Source organism: Lytechinus pictus, chromosome 2, assembly GCF_037042905.1.
Source record: "Lytechinus pictus isolate F3 Inbred chromosome 2, Lp3.0, whole genome shotgun sequence".
Lineage (NCBI taxonomy): Eukaryota > Metazoa > Echinodermata > Echinoidea > Temnopleuroida > Toxopneustidae > Lytechinus > Lytechinus pictus.
In genome coordinates, this window is record NC_087246.1 from 9,714,967 (window position 1) to 9,738,505 (window position 23,539).

Consider the following 23,539-nt stretch of genomic DNA (forward strand, 5'->3'; position numbering starts at 1 on the left):
GACTTTTGCTTGGCCTATTTTAGGGTATTAGTCGTACAAGCTCGCATTTATGTACACTGAAACCGGGCACTGAATGAAACCATGATAGCTAGCAGACGACGCACAATTCACAGACGTAAGACAGACCATCATGCTTTGCGTCTTGGCTACGACCGGAAGTTTGTGTTGACAGGAATGGCAATGGATTGGAATCTGGCTCAAAAATAATTCGCTTTTTTATTTTTTATTTTGAAAGTGTTTGATAATTTTTCCCGTGTAATTTCATCCTTGAAGAGACTGCTTGGCTTAGCGAAATGCCTGGAGAAATAACAAAAATACCGCAGGTAAGGCCTAAATTCCATCGCATTTTTATCAACTCTCCAGCTGTCCAGATATATTCGCAATCCCACCTGTTGAAAATGGTGTTGTGTGTGAACTGTGATCATCATTCTTAGCGCGACTCTAGTCTTGAGGACGCAATGATGATGATTTTTAAAATAATGAAATATACTTCTTCATCATTGACGTCTTGACACTCTTCCCCCAGTCGCATAAGAGAAGGACCATAATAAAGATGGATTTCCCTCGGAAATCCATCTTTAGAAACAAAAATCACTTTAATTGTATTGATTTCATTAATTTTCACACCTTCCTACGCCTAATGCGTAGGAAGGTTCTAAAAATTATAACATGAAAATGTGAAAAATTTAAGGTTTCTTACCTAACTGATGCCGGATAAACACCTCGATCCACATGTAAACAACGTAAGTACAATAGCGTCGACCCTTGAACCGCTTATGTATGACGTACTTCCGGCTAGCGATGCCGTTCTGATGAATAATTTATAGAAAAAAAAAATTATTTCGCAAATGTTAAAATGTATCACGTAAATTAAAAATAATTGTCAGTTTCATACCAATTATTTTTAATTACGTAATAAATTTTAACATTTGCAAAATAATTTTTTTTCTATAAATTATTCATCAGAACGGCATCGCTAGCCAGAAGTACGTCATACATAAGCGGTTCAAGGGTCGACGCTATTGTACTTACGTTGTTTACATGTGGATCGAGGGGTTTACTCAGCATCAGTTAGGTAAGAAACCTTAAATTTTTCACATTTTCATGTTATAATTTTTAGAACCTTCCTACGCATTAGGCGTAGGAAGGTGTGAAAATTAATGAAATCAATACAATTAAAGTGATTTTTGTTTCTAAAGATGGATTTCCGAGGGAAATCCATCTTTATTATGGTCCTTCTCTTATGCGACTGGGGGAAGAGTGTCAAGACGTCAATGATGAAGAAGTATATTTCATTATTTTAAAAATCATCATCATTGCGTCCTCAAGACTAGCGCGACTCCGCACAGACACAGTTACCGTTTTGGCGTTAGAATATAGATCTAACGTTAGGGTCATAGATCACGTCATTACACTTGTTTAATGAACAAGGTTATGATATATGGTACTTGGTAGCGGTCCTAAACTAAAGCTACGCACCACTCATCGCGCATGCAAATTAATTAATTGCGCACGGCCACGGGTCGTGCACAATTCGCGTCTAGATTCCACTCACAGTCACACGTATTGCGAGGACCCGAGGTTAGTAATAGTATACTAACCTCGCACCATGAACCGCGTTTGGCAGTGGATTTCTAACTAGTGGGTCGCGCATGCTGCGATCCCACTTCTGGTGTCCACAACACACGACTTCTAATTCTATGGCTTGATTTTTCTGTGCGCGGCGGCAAGTAATGAACCCTTGAGTGTCTAGAATCTAGATCTAGTTTAATTTAAAGTCGTGATACTTGGGGCAAGCTATGAGGATGAAAATAATCGATGTTTTTTTTTCCATGCCACAGTATACTGCCGAGAACAAGGTAATATAATCATAACCTTGTTCCTGGATGAGTCGTCGTGTGTAGTAGTCTTGCCTCTTTCTTTGCCTTAGGTTAGGCTTGGCCCGGATTGGGGACAAAATGTTTGATTTTTGGACACTGCCAGTTTGTCAAAATAATATTGACTCAAATTTATGCTACAGAGCTGTTAAATTGATCTTGATTTGCATTGCACTAGTTTCTTTTTTAATACATTGTATCATGAGAATTTTACAATTTAACATTAATAAAGCTGTGATTAATTTTTTCTTTTAATTATTTTTTTCCTAGCCAAAAGAGCACAAGGCTAAGATCTGTCTGTGGTAAGTAGTACGTGTAAATGTGAGTGGTATTTATTAGTCATTCACAAAATCCATATCTTGTTTGCAACTATTCTTCACTGTTTATCCTCTAACAAATATTTTTATATTAATTTTTTTAAATGAATAAATTTGATTTGCACATACACGTATCTGCGCGATTCTAGTAAAAAAAGATACGCAACGAACCAAACTTTACACATCATCATCTGTATGGGAATGTAGGTAGTCCTGTAAATCTCCCGGTGGTAAACACGTGATGCATAATTAAAAGTCTATATACAGTGCGGGCCGGGCCTGGATGTCAGACAATTCCGAAATGTTTGCTTGACCAAAAATAATCTAATCCATGTTTAAATGAGTTTATGCAGGAGGACATTACTAGTGTTGCAAGCAAACTATTCCAAGATTGGATCACTCTTTTACTGAAATGATGCAATACATAGACAGATATTCATTAAAAAAATTGGCTCAAAATGGAAAAATAATGAATTTTGGGCATTTCATTTTGGCCTCAAAATACAGCCTTTCTCACCAAAATCTGAAAGATTTTGTGAAATAAAATGAAATTCATGTTAAATCCTAACTCAAATCGTTAGGTGCGCAGATCTGGGGACCACCATCACATGTAGATTCCTGTGGAGTTAGATCATATCTTTCTACAGATACTAGAAATACCCTTGCCACCCAAATTAATGGCTTGTCCCTTAAAAAAAAGTTAAATTATTGATGAATGGAGCAGCAGGCACCATCAGGATGTACATGTAGCTATGAATTATGATGCATGATGCAAAGTTAGTTATATAAACAAGGGAATGCTTGTAACTTTTGTGTAGGATAATTTTCAGGTTAATTTGTAGATATGGGGCCTGTCTTACAAAGAGTTGCGATTGATCCAATCAATTGCAACTATGGAAAGCCAGCAAAGTCAACATAGAAAATGCATGTTTGTTCAAAAACATTTCTGGATATAAATGTCTATCCATAAAATAATGGATTTCTTGGCAATCTGGTGTGTTTTCCTTTGTTTACGAAGGACATTTTGCAAATTTCTTGTAGAAAAAAATATGACATGGATGGATTTCCATAGATTTACAATTGATTGGATCGATCGTAACTGTTTGTAAGATGGAATCCAATTCATACTTATTCATGCTTGTTTATATACAAGAGAACTGTTGCTGAGCTAGCTCCAAAAGCATCTTGGGATAGTATGTACTCTCTACAAATCTACATTATTATTATAACTAAATACTGAAGAAAAAATGAATCTAAAAAATATTTTTGCCAAGTAGTATTATAATTACAGGAACTCATTTTTTAAACACAAAGAAGAGCAGAATTCCTGTTATATTACAGATTTGGATTGTCAGACCCTTTTTTTAAAGTAGGCTGTATGTTTTGAGTTTTTTTTACATTAAAACAGAGTTTTAAGAGGATATGTTCTTTTCTATGACATAAATGAATCTATACAGATAACAAAATTGTGACAATACAATTAGATGTTCCTTTAAATTAAGTTTGTTTGTAGATTGATTGTTCATGACATGATTTTCAATAAAATGTTGAATGTCTATTTGCAATCTTTTTTGTAGGGCTGATTTAGATGTTCATAAGTCTGAGGAAATCAAGGGAGCAGCAAGTATGGAAGAAGTAAAGAGGTAAAGTAAATTTTGTAAGTCTTCAAAGAGTGTAACTGCTCTTCCCATGAAGCTATTTTTTTTTGTTTTCATTATTCATGAAAAACCATCAAAACTTTGAGTTTCTGTACAAAGTGAAGGAGGACACCCTTTCATGTTTATGTTCATATTGTTTGTCTCATTTCTTAGAAAATGTAAACATCTTTCTGATGTAATGAATTATATTTCATTGTAATTATTTCTCATTTTCTTTGCGTATATGAATTTTGAATGTTTCTTAAATTCTTTGAAAAAATCTAGTGTTACTTGAAAAGCTAAGATTTGAGAACAGCAATATGCCACCATATATGACTTAATTTTTTTAAGTAGAAGACTGTGTTATTCACCAGACATTTGATTAACACTGAATATTAATATACAGATATTTTTTCACTTATTGAATTGTAGGAGTTCACTGATTGTATATACAGATTTTTCCAATGCAATCTAATATCATTTCAAAACAGGATATTAGCTGATCACTTTATGCTGACTGACTACAAAGAGAACCCTAGATCTGCTGCTCTTCTAGATTTGTACTTCTATGCCACACAATTTGCATTGAACCATAATTTTACCAAGGAACAGCTTTCTGTATTCTTTTCCATTGTAAAGAAGACTCATATGGTTTGTGTTGGTGAGTATGATGCATGTTTACTATACACATTTATGCAATGATTAAAACATTGAATTATCTAAGTTATTTCACTCATGACCCCCTATATCTTTACGATCTAGGTTGTTTTAAGCTATGTTCACTGAACCATATAAACTTCAAAAGTAGTTGTTGTACTCAAAGATCAACTGAACTGAAGCTGACTTTCTGAGGTCAAACCTGTAGTCAATTTTATCCATTGTTTGGTTTTTGCTGCAGGTAAAGCAAAAGTATTTGCTCAAAAAGGTTAAAGTGATCATGAGTATGTTACATTACAGCAGTCACATGTTTAAAGATATTTATTTAAAAAATATGCTTTTTAGTTAATACTTTGAAACCCTTGCCGGATTGAAGAAAATTATCACTTTAGTTTTGAATTCTAAAAAATGATGATACATATTGAATCTGAATATGTCTCACAAACTTTGATTTAAAGCAACAATAAGTCCCCTGACTCCCCATGTTACTTTGAATAATAAATATATTACAGCACTTGCCCAAGCTTTAAAGAGATCTATTTGAAAAGCTCAAATTACAGGATTTATGCCAGATCAATTATTTACCTCTTTTTATCATTTTATGAATATTTTTTCCTTGTTTTTGAAAACCTAAAGTACTAAAACCTATAAAAAAGTATTGTCAGAAAGAAAATGAGGTTTATCATGTGTTTATGTCACTAGTCCACCGTAGGCGGGTTCCATAGGCCTTTTTTTTTATATTTAAAAAAATATTTTTTCTGGGTAGTCAGTCTGTAAACTATATATTCATCAAAGCAGGAACGGAACAATAAAAGCAAGATATCTTTTAATTAATTCAAAGAGTTTTGATGTGCTATATTAAGGGGTAATAACATTAATAAATCCCTGTTTATTGAAAGCTTAAAAAAAAAAAATGAATTGCTTTCTTATTGCTTGACTGATAAGAAATAACTTGTTCTATTTCTTGATACAATATTAAAATCAATAAAAAAATAATACATGTAGTATTATTTTTGTAAAGTGCAAAGATTATCCAATAAAAGTATACATGTATGTGTGTATATTTCATTCCAGAAACTCCATTTGGAAATGTTGAACAGTGTTACGACTACTTCAAAGAACTTGTTCTCTGTCATGCAGTTTTGGTATGTTCAAATCTCATATTTTCCTTTTTAAATTTATTTGAGAGACCCCTACCAGACCGAAAACTGAACTTGACAAATCATATACCAATTGAAAGCTTACAAACCACAAATGCACATAAACACATCCATGCAAGGTTTATGAATTTTCACCAATCGCAAGCCAAGTATTTTACTTGAGAACAGCTCTTATTATGAGGCTATGAAAACAGTTTTGTATATTGAAAAACAATGATTTTTTTTCAGATTATGCATTTGATTTTCTTTACTTCATTCATATGGAAATATCATAAGTATATTTTTCTGCATGCTTAATTGATGAAACATACTTTTTGCCATGTTTTATTACCTGCCTATTTCATTAAAGGACAAGTCCACCCCAACAAAACGTTGATTTGAAGAAAAAAAGGAGAAAAATCCAACAAGCAAAACACTGAAAATTTCATCAAAATCGGATGTAAAATAAGAAAGTTATGACATTTTAAAGTTTTGCTTAATTTCACAAAACAGTAATATGCACATCCTGGTCGGTATGCAAATTGGCAGACTGATGACGTCCCCCACTCACTATTTCTTTTGTATTTTATTATATGAAATATTCTAATTTTCTCCTGTTTGTCAAGTGAAAAGAAGTTTTATTTCTCCCTGAACATGTGGAATTACCATCATTTTAACAGTTTATGGTTAAGTTAAGTTGGTCCTTATTGTCAAATCTGTAAAAATTGAAATATTGTATTATTCAAACAATAAAAAACAAAAGAAATAGTGAGTGTTGGACATCATCAACTCTCTCATTTGCATATCGTTGAGTCGTGCATTTAACTGTTTTGTGAAAAATAAGCGAAACTTAAAAATGTCATAACTTTCTTACTTTACATCCAATTTCGATGAAATTTGCCGCATTATGTTTGTCTGATTTTTCTCTATCAATTCAAATCAGCAATTTTCTGGGGTGGACTTGACCTTCAACTATTGGTATATATCACACGTTACAGTTTTTACCTGGCGAAATAAGAAAGCACTAAAACCAAGTCAATAGTGGCAGGTCTCCATCCATTTGAGAACTAAACAATTGTAATTGTCATTTTCCTTTGCAAATAAAAAAAAAAGAAATTGAATTCATAGTCTGGAAACAAAAATATTCAATCTTTTCTGTGTACAAACCTATGTAATCACAACCTTCCTGACACAGTATGATGACATGCAATTCAGCCATGAAGAAGCACAATAAAGCCTGTTTGAAACCCGATAATTTGAATTTTTCTTAGGAAAAATACTCGGCTAAAGCCAGTTAATTTTGATTTTTATGTATAAAATTAACATTGTTGTGCTTTGTAGCTTAGAGTCTCAATTTGCAGATTTCACGTTTAGCTCTGGTCTGGGTCTTTAATTGTACTTTAAGTTTGTAAAAAAAATACCCTACATCCATTGTAAGTTTATTACATAATTTTATAGTCCATGTATTTTAGACCCATTTCACTAAGTAATGGATGCAAGGAAATTTTACTGGAATTTTAAAGGAAATTGGACCCACCCCACCCCTCATACAGAATGTTGAATAGCTTGCATATAATACATTGCAAATTTGAAAACTATTTTTACCTGTTTGTTTTATTCCGTTACAGAGACCGCCATGGAGTGTCAACTTGTTTAGTCATGAGCATGTCCGTCTGGTCATCGACTATGTGGTGAATACATACTTCAGACACTTCAAGCTTTACAAGTATGTCTTCACCCCACTTGTCAAGTTAGACCTCTCTATATCATATGCTGGGATGCCAGAAGAGGAAGAACCGCAAACCGAAGGTAAAAAGCAATTGCAATCCACCCCCCCCCAAAAAAAAAAAATGAATAAATAAATAAAATAAAATAAATAGAATTAACAAAATTAAAAAAAACCCTCATATTCTAAACTCATATTTTAATTTCAATTCTGGTCTAAAGTTTTGTTTTAAATATTATGGATTACTAATTGTGACATTGTCTGCACATTTTGTGCTCAATTCATTCATTACTGTCTGGGAATATATTACTAAAATAGTTTTCTTCACCATTAAAATGTGGTGCAAGAACACACTAAACATAAAAAAAATACAATTTAAACAACATTTTGACATTGCTTGCTTCCCTATAATTTCAGCATAGCTTTAGACCTTAGTTGGAATGGACTGTAACATATGGGTGAACATGCTTGTATAATTAAAGATATATATTATCTGATCAAATTTGTCCAAACCCATTATCATCTGGTGCTCCAGATACCATCCTTTGATAGATGCTTCTGTACTGTCCAAATTTAAAATGCATTTATATCAATAAGAAAAAATAAACACAGTGAGGTACAGGAATGTAGAAAAAGATACAGAAGAAGAGGAACGACAACACAATCTTTAATTTGCAATGTTTCTACAATATCCTTTATCATACAACTCAACTGTCTGGACCAAGTTATGTATTTTGAGTGATATCTTGTTTTGTAAACATAATTCTGTGTACTGAGATAAATCAAATTGTTCATACATACTGAAGAATATGAAATAGAAGAAACAGAGACTGAGGGATAGTTCCTACTTATGTGTTTTTTGTTCCTTGTTGATTCTAGTTTGTATCACGAGATGCGGCAAACCAATGATTGTGCTCTAGAATCTCTTGTAAGCAGTCTGATCAGCTCTCAATTCTCCATTTTGTGTTTTTTTATTTTCATTTTATCTGACAGAGGAAGAATTGAAAGCTATTGAGGAGGAAGAAGATGGGCCTATGAAGGAAGACCAGGACCAGGTTACACCTGAAGGACAAGAATTAGAAAAACCAACCAGTCCAGAAGGTGAATTTGTCATACATGTAGAATAATGATGACAATTTTTTTTTGGAGTAGTCCTCAACATTCAAGTATTCAATTTTTAAAGAGATTTTTTTTTGTAACTTAAAACTGTTTCATGAAGCTGTTTGTCAGCGATTCTAAACAAGTCAACCAATCAGATGCAAGAATATCACTAGTTTATAACATTTTTGTCTCACCTGAAAGAAGTTCGGCAGAGACTGAGTGATCTCTTTTCCTGTTGGTCTGTCAGTTTGTTGGTCTGTTACAAAAATGTTTAAGTTTGTGTTCAATTTGCTCTCATTTTTTATTTCTACAACAATTATGTTCATACTTGGTACATATGATACTTGGATAAAACACATTTGAGCCCATGAGAATGATGGGGTCTGTTACCACATTTTAGCCCATGAGAATGATGGGGTCAAAGGTCATCTCGGAGTTGAAAGTTCATATGATATCAGGTCATGTCCATCCTTTTTGTAGTTTTTGTGCATCTTGCTCCTATCTCTTTATTTCTCCATCGATTGTTATCACACTTGGTTCAAATGAACCTTGGGTAATACCACATGTAGGGTCAAAGATCATCTTAAGGTGAAGTTTTTGTTCAAATTGCTCTCATTTCTTTATTTCTCCATCAATTGTGTTTACAAATAATCATTGGGTAATACCACCCTTGTGTTCATGAGGATCATTAGGACAAAGGTCATTTCCCGGGGGGGGGAGGGGGGGGGCAGTCAAATGTATTGCTGTACACACGCGTGGCCAAATTATTTCCAAATACCCCCTAAACTAGTTTTTCTCTGTGTGCAAAATAACCCCCTAAACAAGTTTTTCGCGGGCTTTATTTACACATTTTAGCCCCTAAACAAGTTGTAGCCAGAATATGACCTCGGGGAAAAAAAACATACCCTTAACAAGTTTGGCTAGTCTTAAAAAAAAAGCTTTCGAAAAAAAAAATACCCTGAATATGTTTCACCCTGCGATTGACCATTGACCAGTCTTTCAAACTACCTCTTTTTTTTTGAAAATCGGTGTTTTTGATACCCTTAACGAGTGCACGTGCGGCCCGCGTCCAAAACTGAAAAAAAAACACCCCTTTAAACGCTTTTTTTTGGTCACGCGTGTGTACAGCAATATATTTGACTGGCCTCCCGGGGGTCATTTAGGGGTCAAAAGATCATACTGCATAGTTTATAGATCATGTAAAATCAGGCGAGACTGGTGGTTCGTGAACCACCTTGTTCAGTGAACATCTCTGTACAGATACTTCATTAGACACTCCCTTGATTGCTAAAAAATCATGAATTGTAAGCAATAACCCAGAGGATTTACTGATGTAAAGTCATCTCTATTAAAGGGAAGGGACCGGGTAATCATCTGATTAAGTGCTATAAAGGACACTGGCACACTGACTTCGTTTAAACCAGTGAATAAATTATATGGGGGTTTGGGGCGAAATCCCAGAAATGCTCAAAGGAGACCTGGAAAATCCCAATTCACTGCAAGTTTAGCTTGTCCAATGTAGCAGATTTAGGCAGTAGGTTGTGCAAAGCAGCTCCCGAAAATAAAAAAAGAATAATTTTGCTTGTCTGAATGAAATATTCTACTTAGCAGTTAGAACAGATGAGCAATGATTAACTTGACCTTCATTATTCCATCTTATTACATTTTGTTAAGTGTAATATATTTTAAAGTGGTAAGTCTTTCAAATCAGGAATATATAAGAGAATGTATAAGAATTCTCTGTTTTCTTTTTTTTCTTCATTTAGCTTTGAAAATTATTACAACTAATTTATTATCTTTCATTCTCAGAAGAGGAATCTGAAACCACAAAGGAACTCCGTAAGCTGATCACCACGCAGCTCAACGATGAACTATCTAAACTGCGCATCAGCCTCTCTGACCAGATCCAACAGAATAATGACTCATTGCAGAAGAAACTTTCCCTGGTTGACGATCCAGGAAATGGGAAGGTGGGACGTGCTTCCAGTAAGAGCAAGAAGAAATAGCATCATTTATTTACCATGTCAGGACGTTGCGGACTGCTATCTGCTATAAGCTACAGATGGACCGTTATAATCTGATGGGTATTTCTGATAAGAGGAATGTATGTTGTTTTTAAGTCAGGAAGTTTAATGATAAAGTCTTTGTAGTCTGGAGGAACACTGCTGGAGGATTTGGATAGACTGCATGAGCGCCTTCTGCTTTTATTCAGTTTCTAGATCTTGTGATACAAGGTGTTGGCCATTGACAAGCATGGTACAACATAAGATTGCAAACAAAAATAAATACAAAAGGGGCTTGGTGATGATTGTGATTTGTTAAAGTGTAAATTGATTCAAAGTGTAAAGCATGTTGTAGGGATCCAAATGGCGTCCGTCCGTGCTTTTATAAAAAGTGAATAGTCTATGTCAGGACAGGTTCCCATGGGTGTTTCACTAAGAGTTAAATGTGACATAAAGTTATACTTGGTGTCAACATGCACACATTGGGTCAGATGCATAAAACATAGCAATTGCTTTCGCTTGATTCCAGATGCATAAAAATGAGTACCAGGTATTAAAGTAAATGATTTTGCAAGTTCAAGCAATGGCTAACAGACAGCTAGCATTTCCTTGACTATTAAACTATTGCTAAAAAGCATATCCATAAAGCGAACATTTTGCTTGTGCGTTTAAGCACTTGCTTGGGTTTTTCAAGCTTCTTCAGAGCAGCTTGAGTGTTTGCTTGATCAGGGCATTCACAGTTTTTAGTCATGTTTATGCACTTGAGAGAACCTCAAGGTGTACTGTACCGTAGCCTATATGTACATGTTTTCTCCCTAATAAGTGCAAATTAAGTGTCAAATATTCATATTTATCAAAAAGAAACAAGTTAGTTTGACACCACGTCTGAGGAAAAGATGTTATAGGAAAGAAGCGGTAATTGCACTTCTGCACCTTTTTGAGTCCTGCCTTTTCTGTGAGCCGTGTTCGCACCAGTGTGATGTTGCTATTGTTCAAACCACTAGCAATTGCTTTCTGAAGGCAAGAAAAGGGTTCAAGCATTAGCAAGGGGTTATGCATATGAAATAACGCAATTGCTTGGCTAGCTATTGCTTGTGCTTGAAGCAATTGCTACTTTTTAATGCATCTGACCCAATATCTAATACTCAATTTAACTAATACAGAAATGTGCGCGTCCTGTGAGCATGATTTGTCCAACACAGCAATTGTTTTATAGGAAACGCATCTTGCAATTTAAGTTTGAAATACAGTCACACTTAAATCTTTGTGATAGACCCCCCTGGTCTAATGTCATATGGAGAGAGAGAAATCCTTTTAATGTCAATCAATATCCAACTTGAATGGAATTTCTCTTTCATCACAATTCTATATGGTAGTTAGTACTGATCTCAAACAATCATATTTGTATTGCATCCGTCAAAATAATAATCTGAACAGGTTATTGGTCTAAACCCTGTCGTGTAACCAAAGATGTTTCCAACCAACGTCACAAAATTGGGCAAAAATGCCATGAATCCTGACATCTGTCACAAGCCGGTAATAGTACCCTGAGCCAAAAATAGTACAGTAACTATCTACGACTTGAATCATGGACATGTACTTTGTATTTGCAGCAGTGCAGTCATAATTTCTCACTCAAAGACCAGGATTCTCATTGTTATCAAATTCAATTACATTCCCAATCTGTTGTATTCAATACCCATGACAGATATAAACCAAATATATACAGCACTCAATTGAAGGTTTGGTGAAAGTATGGCCCCCTCAGTGACGCAAATGCAGCTCCTCAGAAATTAGTCGCATTCTGGCGTCACTTCGGGATCCATAGGCGATTGTACATATTTATTCACTATCCAGCCTCTGCCCAAGTGATTCAAATATTCCTCTCACCCTCAGACTTCCTGCACATCGAAACATTTTCCTCCTCCTTTACTCTTACTCTCTCCCTTCATCCATTCTCTCTTATCCCTGCTCTCTCTTTTTAATTTCTCTTCTCCCTTCTACCTTCCTCCCCTTCTCTATCTTGCCTATCACCTTCCCCTGTCTCATCATCTTTCTACCTTTTGTATTATAATGCACATGTTACATATTTCTAGCAACTGAAAGAGAAATATATCGAGTTACTTATTCTTATTCCAATTGAATTAATTTATTTTGTCTTTATAACAAAATGTATTATATGTGTTAAACTATATTCTGATTAAAGATCTATTTCAAATTTACATTTGGTAATTCATGTTTGTCTCATTGGTGACTGGTCTCATCATCTTTTATTTTCTTTTGCGTTGATATTCTGAAAAAGATGCTTTCATTATTTGTATCAGTGATTATTTGCTAATTGCCATAAGAATAAAATACTGAAAAAATTGTAACTATAAAGTCATTGGTTAGGAATCAAAACCATTGTCACCACAAAACTGTTATAAAAACGCAGCATGGTCAATCAATAATTCAAAACGTAGAGAAAGTTCCAATTAGGAATCACCGAATGTACTTTTAAAAGTGCAAATTCTATCCTAGAACATCAAAAGACCTTAGAAAAATAAATAACATTGTGCTATTTTCTATTTAACTGCAGATGAGAAAACATGAATAACTTGGAAGCATTTCATGAAATAAATGCTTTCCACTGCCAATTTTCCTCTAAGCGAATCATATTTAAGGATAACAGTAGCTTAAAGGAAATAATGAAAATCTCTATTCTTTTCATAAAATGCTACGCTTGTATAACGCAAGTTGTGAGATATTCAAATCAATTCCAACTATGGAAAGCCAGCCACGTGATAGGTAGTCATCATAATAAGTAGTCATCAAGAAAGCATGCACTATCCTTTTGTAAGCAAAATTGGTTGGGAAAAATGCTTTTCAGATGACAATTTACATTGCGGGCATTCAATAGTTGAGATGTACATACATGTAAACTGTACTGAAAATCACAATTTCATTGGCAAAATGGCACAAAATATGAATACCCCAGTGTTAAAAAAAGTTGAATAAGTGCTATCTGTTCTCGTGCTAAAATTTACTTCTATAGACATGAAACCAAAGGAACAAGCTCTGCCATTCCTTCAAGTCACTGGATCCTCTGAGCGAAGTCTCTTCCTAGGATTGTCCATATTGTTATCTTGGTTGCTATGGTGATTTGTAAATTCTTCCTGATGTCTATAACCTGTCCCATCTTTAATAGCAGGTTGTGGTTCTGAATCTGTCTGATTCCTTGACACACTACGCACTCCTGCTTGCTGTATGGACAAATGGAAAAATATACAAGACTTTTTTCCTCAAACTACCTTTCAAAGTTTTTGGTTGGACAAGATTTATGTGTATGTATAAAAAATACAAGAATAAAGATGAATTTCCATGCTTTGGGGAGTAAAATGCATTTCAGGAAGTGTATTCTAAACTTCTGAAACAAGTTTCTGTCATACAGTAAATTGATAGCATTATAGACCTTGAGATATATCAAGCACAAAATGAAATTGACAAATTATACATTAATGGAAAACAAGCTGCAAATCCAAGTCTTTTTCATGCATTTTCACTTCTCGCCAGCTGAGTATTTGTATTTGCCATTTAAATATATGAATCTTGAAAATGGGATTTAGTGTACTTATCACTGGCCTGAATTATATGACATTATCTTATGTGAACAGAGTTGTGATTACTTCCATTAGTATAAAAAAATTTATGTTTTCCAGATTCAAATTAGAATTGTTTACAATCACTTGCATAGAAAATGATCTATAAAAATATATATTGCCTCGGATGCCTCCACCTCAAGGCCATTTCTGTTTGACACTAATCTGCTATGGTTGCTTTGTCAGGCAAAATTTACACACAAGTCTGATTTATTACAGACAGAGTATACAATGCCACAGACATAAAAATGTAAACTAAAACCAAATTGCTTTGATAAGTCAGTAAAAATACCATTCCAATCATTACTTCCCTAATTGTTTAGATTTTCTCCTTGACACTTCACGCGATATTTCCGAAACGCAAAAGGATATAGCCGCAAATTTTTTTTTAAAGAATTGTTTAGATTTTCTCCTTTTTTTGTATGAGTATTTCATCACAATTAAATGATTGGCTTCTTTAGATGACACTGCCATATTTTCATCTAAGAAATTTGGACACAAAAATATAGTGATACCATATATGTAGGGTAGTGATCTCTTACCGTGATTTGAAAGGGTACTGTTGCTTCTTGTTTGGAAGGAGACTTGTATAAGTTGGCAAATCTGGGACAAAAAGTAAGTACTAGTAGATAAACATGAAGAGTAATAGAAACAGTATTCATGAATAACATGCTTTGACCCTAAAAGGACAGGGGGGGATGATGGCTCCCCCCTTGACACTTCACGCGATATTTCCGAAACACAAAAGGATATAGCCGCAAAATTTTATGACTTTTTTTTGCAACTTTTGAGACCAAATTCGTGACATACAGGTATAGTGTCACAATGTCACATGACTTTTTATGACAGTGTCATGCCGAAAATGGCTCATTTTTAAACTTTGTGTACAAAGTCTTTCGGAGAAGAAATTCATAAAAGGGTGATTATTTTCAATTCCAATTGTTCTGCTTAAATAATTTAGGGTTTGATTTAGTTGCTGAATGGTCTGTAATAATTTCCATTGAAAAAACAATAGAAAACAAAAGACGAAAAAACAAATAAATACATAAGAACTTCTAAAAACAAAGAAATACATATGGAAAAATTTGGCATTTGCAATTTTTTGTGGAAACCTTTAAATAAGACTACAAAGATGACATCTGGGGAAAAATGAAAATTTGAAGTGAAGTTGCTTGTTAAATATGCAAATAATCTTTTTCATGAAAAAAAATTGCATATCTTATTCATGATAAAAAAAAAATTATTATTTTTTGATTTTTTTTAAATACTGGCTTGTAATTTATGTGGTAATTTCGACGCAATCTAGCGATCATGGCCCCCCCCCCAGTCCTCAATACATCTCAAATAGCCCAATCCTTTTAGGGTTAAAGTATACATCCAAAGAAAATTCACGAAAGTGATGATTATAGACAAATTATATATGAATGGAAAGGTCTTGTCTTTTTATACACAAATATGTCACTAAAAAGTCTTATTGATGTCGTGGAAATGCAAGAAATGAAATTATTAGAGACCCTTCTCAGCCCCCCCCAGCCGCACCCAGACCGACAGTTCACGCAGTGAAAACAGTCGAGAATAATGACGTCACACAATAATCGAGCTCCTCATCTCTAGCCCTCTGTGCATATACACTGAATCACCTTACTGACCTCTTCAATATCTTCCGAATTTACCGTTTTCTTCATGTAATGTGACATCCGAATTCTGTTTTCGACAACTTCAGACTATAAGGGAACCAGAACTGTGTAATTTTGCCCGTTTTTTATTGAATTGTGAACTGGAAAGATCGATTTTGTCCACTCGACAGTCTTCGTTGTGTTGCTCTACTAACTATTGAAAAACTCCAAGCTGCACGGTCCCATTCACTTGCTCCCGATGCATGTTGCAGGCTACGCTGTTTGATCCAGTCAAAAGTCAAGGTAAGCATGTTTGGAAACTGTACTTGTTCTGACGATGCATTCAGGTCAGATGACAGATACAGATCTGATATAAGTTTAGAATCATGCATTTTGGCATAACTACTATTAAAATTAAAAAGTTTTTATTTTAGAAATAATGTTTTTGCACAATTCCACCCAAGGGTTCATTACATGCCGCCACGCACAGAAAAATCAAGCCATAGAAGTCGTGTGTTGTGGACCCAAGAAGTGAGATCCCAGACGCTAGCTCCAGGCTAAGCACGCGCGACCCACTAGTTAGAAATCCACTGCCAAACGCGGTTCGTGGTGCGAGGTTAGTATACTTAATACGTGTGAGTGGCACAATTCCAGCAGATTTTTTCTTCAGATTTCTAAAACTGGTCAGGACTCAGGCAGGCGATTAAATTATTTAGGAGCACTGAGTGGTATGGACCATGGCTGAAAATCTGCTGTTTCAGAGGAATGTTTAAGTTTTTATTATACACAGAATTATATCACCATGATGCCGATGTCATGAAGCCAGACAAATTTTCAGCAGTGTTACCCTGATTCCTGGCCAAAATCACTCACACGTATTGAGTGGTTAGTATTAGTATACTACTAGTACGTATTGCGAGGTTAGTATTAGTATACTAACCACGAACCGCGTTTGGCAGTGGATTTCTAACTAGTGGGTCGCGCGTGCTGGGATCTCACTTCTTGGGTCCACGACTTCTATGGCTTGAATTTTCTGTGCGCGGCGGCATGTAATGAACCCTTGGGTGGGCCAAAATTAGAGTCTGGTGTTTCTTTCTGATTAGAGTGTTGCTGCATATATGTATGCGTAATGCCTTCAACAATGAAGATAAATGCAATCTTTGTAATGACACAGAGACTCAGAGAGCACCGTACCTCAAGTGATGTTCGTGTAGTCTCCACTTCACTACTGGAGTACTGTTACAGCCTACACTACGCTACACACCTACCCGGGTAGGTGTGGCGTACATGTACGGTAGTGTAGCGGTAGTGAAGTGGAGTGGGGCCTACACAAACATCACTTGAGGTAGAGCACCAGTGTTCTGAGTGGAACTTTTCAGGTGTCTAAACCTACTATCATTTGTTGTTGACCGGGAATTACATGCCACCGCACGTCATCAATCATCACGATAATTAAATTCATACTTTGATTTGATTATTTCTTTTTTTCTCTCTTCTACACACAGATCTGCACACTTGCTGACTCTGGTGACTTCTGGTCTCTGCTTGCTACCTCAATCTGGGAGATTCCATCATGTCCTTTTACTATGATTTGGGTATAGCCATTTTTTTCTTCACTCTTTCCAGGACCTACGGTTTGCAAATTGTGGACTGATAATGATACAAAAGAAAATTTTTCTTTATCAATCTTGGAAACAATTTTGAGCACAGTTTTGGAGAGAACTAAGAAATTTGACTTGGACAGGAATACAGCTTGTCAAAAATAATAACACACAATTTAAACGAAAGAACAATTTTAATGTTACTAGGGCATTTTGCGAGAAATGTTATACTCAATCACACGTCCCAAATCAAGGGTAAGTCCTTTGATTAAACATGTAGTTGAATTGCGATTGCAACTCGACCTTATTACGCTTGAATTTGAATTTAAGACTTACGCTTGATTTGCAATTGAACATAAGTTTCTCGCAGTGCCCCATAATTATGTTTTGTTATCAGATATTTAACGTGCTGATTTTTCTCGAAAGGTATAATATATTTGTCCTTTTAAACGGTATTTGAATATGGGTACGCCTTTTATTTGTTTTCCACAATATTTATTGCATGTATGAACAGAAGTGAAATATTTATTGTGAAGCACTGTGAATGTTGTGTGATGGTTCATCATTTTTGTTATAAGACTGAAAGCCTGGTGGATGTGAGGAAGTGGTCTTGATGAAAGAAAAGTGAACATGTGTCCAATTACTGATCTGCATATTCTAAGACAATTTTGTTTCTGGATAAATTTTGCTATGCATTCCCTACATTAAGAGTAAAGGAGAAGTCCACGCAATCAAAAATTCATTTGAATTTAAAGAAAAATAACAAGATATTGCAGGAAATTTCATAAAAACTTTGATTCAAATTTATATAATTACTATTTTAACAGTTCCGTAAATATAACCTATTGTGATCAGATGAAGAGTTTCCTATCGTCAAATCTGCAAAGAATAAAAAACAAAATGCCACAAAAAATAGAAACGAATGTGATGTGAGTGACAACTCTAATTTGCATATCATTGTTTTGTGTATATGACTGTTTTGAGTAAAAACAAGGGAAATTACTCTATTCAAATAATTTTTAGTTGATGTGGACTTGACTTTTAACTCTACCCCTCCCATCCCAAATAAGAGTAGAAATAATCTAATCAAGAACTTGAAAATCAAAAGCAGCAATTAAGAAGCAAGATTTGATAAATACAGGTCTGAATAGAATTTCACAAGAAAATAAAAAGAGAAAAAAAAGATGGGTAGGGACGGGGAAGGAATTAAAAAAAAATACCCAGAAAAAAAAATCTGAGTTTCGAACCAGGGTCCTCGCACATGACAAAACAATGGCCAACGCATTTGGCCACAGACCATAGCCCTAACGCGACGGCATTTTTAAGATATATGAAAGAAAGTCCGCTCGCCGCTGTTTCCTAATAATGCTTCGGCAATTCAACTGCAATTTCAGTCATTTCGCGATGGATATTGCCGTGTTTTTTTGTGGTTCCTGACTTTGCTACTTAATGAAATTTCATAATTTTTGTTCAGTCATAAAAAAGAATGTCTATGCTTTATATTGACTATAACATTAATGTGACGCAAGTGTGATTTCTACGTGAAAATATGCTTTGTTTATTCACATATATTTCTTGAAAAAAAAAAAACAATTCTAAGCTAAATATCGGTTACCAAAATACGTTAAATGTGCACTTTTTTCACTGTTCAGTAAATTCAAACTTTTATCTATATAACAAGACCAATCTTAAGAGGAATAAACAATTCTAAGAGCAAAAAACGCTGATTGGAAAGATCGTCTCCAATGGGCTGCTGTCAGCTCAGCTGCTCACTGCTCATTGTGTGACGTCACTCAGCTGGAGCTCGCAAGAGGACCGGTGGAAGGCAGAAATATGGCATGAAAATAAATCATTTTTGAGAGCTGATTTCTGCAATCTCTGATCACTATTTTGAAAAGTGAAGTTATATATCTGATTAGTAATACTTCCCCTTTACAATGATGACCACATAAAGTCATTATAAAATACTTTTGATTCTTTGGATGTATACTTTAAGCTTTATGGAAGTCCAGCTCTATTTTACATGTAAATATATAAATCTTTATGGCATTTCGGTCGGATGATTTGTAGTAAAATGTATAAAAAGAGCAGAGTTGTGAGGGACAATTTTAAGCTTTGTTTCTATTCAAAAGATGGGTAGTGCATGACAAATACACCTTGTCAGATCTAGGCCCTGTTACAGAAAAGATGAACCGGAAATCAATCATATATTCAAGCATGGCTGTAAGTATGCACATAACTTTTGTGAGAATGTTGGTCCCTCTAGAAACTGGTTGTCCCCTGTACAATATCTATGGGAATCATTGAATCTAGTAGTAAAGGGCTAACTATTTAGTTTGTATTATAATTCTACCTTTGTGCTTGTTTCCAGTAGAGGATGAGTCTGATGGTACAAGCATGACCCCAGCTCTCTCCTAGAGCAGGAACTAAGTGAGATGTCCCTTCTCCTATCTTAGTGGTCATCTGGTTGGTCAGTACAACCTGACCATAGGGAATGAAAAGGTTGTGGGGGGAGAACCAATGTTATAATAATAAATATTTCATTTTTACCCGGGGGTAGTTAGTAGTGAAGAATCAACAGTGGTCATAATAATATCCATTTCAGTCCTGAGCATAAAAGAGTATGAAGTAATTTCGCATCAAAATATAGCAAAACATTTTTAAAAACCCACAAACAAAACACATAATGGTTACAATCAATTGCAAAATTACAATGATCGAGATTACTGTTACTTGAGCATATTGGTCTTCTCTACTCACTAATGCCCCTTTTGTCTCCTTGTTTCTAGTGTTGCTGTAGCTTGTTTGTGGTCTATATTATGGTTGTTCCACTTTATATGTTTGTCATTTTGTCTCCGACGAAGATTCCGCTAGGATCGAAAGCTTAGGCCCCTTTTTGACTTTCTAACTTGAGCATATTGTTCAACAATCCATTATCAACCAATCAAATTGTTAGGATATGAATTGCAACTGATCACAAATATTTGTGTCACAGGGCCATGATTGGACTGAGAACTTATGGAATAAGATACACCTGGGCTGCATCTTAAAAAGAGTTGAGATTGATCCAATCAACCACAACTATGGATGGCCAGCAACGTCAACATCTAAATCACAAATTTGTTCAAAATATCTTCGAGATATGATGTGTATTCATCGTATTCTTGAAGATTCAGTGTGATTCTCTGTTTACTATGGAGATTGTGCAAATTTCCTGTAGAAATTTTTTTTGGTGTGGATGGATTACCACAGTCAAGATTGATTGGATCAATTGCAACTTTTTGTAAGACGGGGTCCCAGGTGGGGAAATAGACAATGACTTGCAGTTCTACTTATGATTAGTCATTCGTTGTCATATAAATGTACAATGATGATAACAATTTAAATGTAATTCAAATGTATTGTGTATTCAAGTATTGAAATATTGATGTGGAAAAATTGAAATAAGGAGCATCATTTTCTGAAGTTGAAATTCACAAGAGGGCTATTTCACAAAAAGTCAAATTATCACACTGTATTTTGGTAATCTCATTGATGTTCATGTTGTAGTATGATTCCAATGAACATGATCTGGGGTCTGTTTCATGAAGACTTACAACTGTTACATTACATCATTAAGACAACTCCCATGGTAACATAGCTCAGTGGCCAAGCACAATAAAGATTTCCATGGTAGTGACAATAACAGCAAAGTTACCATAGTGTAAGTCTTTATGGAACAGGACAATCCAGTGATCAGACAACTGGGACTATTAAGAATGATTTTATCAAAAGCCAAACCCCTTGGTCTCATGTTCACTGATAAATGAATTCAGAGATATGGATACCAAAGGTTAGGATTGTCCTGGCCAAAAGTATTAGTAGTTAATAGGTACTTTGAATATGTCATAGAAACACTCAGAATATAAATACTCTATACACATTCAGGAATTTTTGCATTACGAGGTAAGGTTACTACGTGGAGAAACTCACTGCCAAATTATACTGAGTAGCAATCCTGATGAGATTCTGTGCTAATCCATTAAGGAGCCTGGTACGAAGAGACATGTCATCAAAATCATGTCTGAAATGGAAGGCTATACTGTCCACGGTTATCAATTTCACCTGAAAATTGAAGATTGGTGAATCAAGAGTGGTAAAAATGGAAAGAGACAGGGGAAGAAGAGAGGGATGTTGATAGTACAAGTAAGTGGTGTGCACAAGGCAGCAAAGCCAAGGCAAAGATCCCTTGAAATCAAAATTAATAATTACAAAGGATGAATGTTTGAAATATACTGTAATAGTGCCACTTTATTATTCATTTAAACTAATCATTGTCTGGAAGGAACTGGGTGGTGAAAGGTTGAAGGACTAATAACGTTACTGACAATATTGTCATAATGTGTCCAGTACTTTTGGGCAGGGATTAATTTACCTAGTACAATAAAATATACAACATCAATACAATTATCCTGTTATCTAATGAAACTAGGTAGGCACTATTAAACCAGATATGAACCAATAGCGCCATCTCAAGTCCTCAACTACTCATATCTGGCCAGTTTCCTGACCCATAATGCTAGTGTAGTCTAGTAATATAGACCCACTTGAATGATAACATGTTAATTAACTACTCAATACATTTATACCGCAATAATTATGTTAACAAGTAGCAAAACAATTACTTTTCCTCTCAAAACATTTTAGTTCCTCTATACAAATTTATAGGTCAATTTATTCTCTGTAATATTAGTAGATATCTGAAAATGTATATTTTAAGACTATTTATTTATAACACACATTCAATGAGAGACTACACACAGTTCACTCCCCCTTAAAAAACTTATTAATTCAGTAGCAGGCCTCACATTTTGATATTTTAAGGACAATTTTTTGATTGAAAAAAAGGTACCCATGGGCGGTCTTAGGTCAATAAAAACCCTGCAGTGGTCTTCTGCTTAAATGGACCTAATCATCCCTGTCAAAGATTTTTTTTAGACATCTTATCTTGGGAATAATTACCTTTGGATTTTTGGATAAGAATTCTGGCAAGAGGTTGACAAGTGCAATGAGCTCCACATGATTATGACAACGGAAGTAATGGATACTAGATAATATCTTCTCAGTGGTGAAGTCTTGCAAGCCTGAACAGTAGAACACATGGAGGTAATAGTCGAATAATAATGCATAATTCACGATTCTAATGATGACAGAGATAGCAAAACATGATTGAATACATCTAAAGTATAGTGCTCTTCTATCACTTCAAGCAATGATCATTTCCATATCAGTGAAAACTTAAGAATAGAATCATTTAACAAAAATTGAGATAAGGAAGGCTGTTTAAAAAACATGTATATGGGTTAAAAGGCTATGCTCAAAGAGAAAAAAAATAATGTATTGAGAGTTGTCTGTTCAATATTCATTGTTCATTTATTAAACCCTTTTGAAATAGAAAGAGCAACATTGATACCATGGATTCCCTCATTCCCTCCATCCCCTCACTTGCCTTAATAGTTAATACAAAAGGGAGTTTATCATGATAAGCATGCCACAAGCTACTGAGATCATCGCTTGTGAATGGATGAGAGCAGATCACTGTGGAGCCACTGTGTGAAATGCTTCCTAGACCTAGACCACACACCTGTTTGATCGCCTGTACCGGCCATTGTGTAACAATGTTCTGATGCAGCCTGAGCTATGTCCCATGCTCTCTTAGGTATGAAGCTACCCTCCGTATCAATGTACACTGCTTCACCTTCCACTCCTCCAAGACATCCTGGTATCTGGACATCCACACACAGCTGGATGCTATTATCAGAAGAAATAGAAAAAGAATTCCTTATCCTTTCTACATAAACAAATTAACAAAATAAATCCTACACACAGGGAAAGAGGGACCAAATATTATTTTACTTTGAAGAAAGGAAAATTCATCTTGAAATAAAAGGACCATATGAAATTTAGAGGATAAAAAAGAACTGGCCACAAAATGAAAATGGAAGTAAAAAAAAAACACTTATATGATAGGGCAGGGAATTGTATTTTGCAAGAAAAAAAATCCAAACAAAAAATAAATCTTATAGACGCATATAAATTATGTCACAAAAAATGATGGGTAACAAAAAGTTTGATACTTAAAGGACAAGTCCACCCCAACCAAAAGTGGATTTGAATAAAAAGAGAAAAATCCAACAAGCTCAACACTGAAAATTTCATCAAATTGGACGGAAAATTTGAAAGTTATG

The 23,539-nt window shown here is 34.8% G+C and overlaps 2 protein-coding genes across 3 annotated transcripts in view; one reads left to right on the top strand and one right to left on the bottom strand.

Moving 5' to 3' along the window:
* LOC129254850 (cilia- and flagella-associated protein 119-like) lies at positions 1–12,679 on the top strand. Its single transcript, XM_054893386.2, has 8 exons — positions 1–323; positions 2,148–2,179; positions 3,772–3,837; positions 4,323–4,492; positions 5,563–5,633; positions 7,256–7,436; positions 8,347–8,454; positions 10,264–12,679. Exons 1-8 carry the CDS (start codon positions 294–296, stop codon positions 10,458–10,460), a joined length of 855 nt encoding a protein of 284 aa, XP_054749361.1. The 5' UTR covers positions 1–293; the 3' UTR covers positions 10,461–12,679.
* Positions 12,578–23,539, bottom strand: part of LOC129253578 (DNA repair protein RAD51 homolog 3-like) — an 18,445-nt gene continuing 7,483 nt past the window's right edge. The window contains exons 4-9 of one of the 2 annotated variants that reach the window (XM_064109034.1): positions 22,936–23,102; positions 22,314–22,435; positions 21,285–21,416; positions 19,666–19,793; positions 14,638–14,698; positions 12,578–13,699 (exon numbers count right to left, since the gene is read on the bottom strand). In XM_064109034.1, coding sequence (XP_063965104.1) covers positions 13,526–13,699; positions 14,638–14,698; positions 19,666–19,793; positions 21,285–21,416; positions 22,314–22,435; positions 22,936–23,102 — 784 coding nt within the window. In that variant the 3' untranslated portion in view covers positions 12,578–13,525. The remainder of the gene's footprint in view (positions 13,700–14,637; positions 14,699–19,665; positions 19,794–21,284; positions 21,417–22,313; positions 22,436–22,935; positions 23,103–23,539) is intronic. The other variant, XM_064109035.1, reaches the window with a different exon arrangement.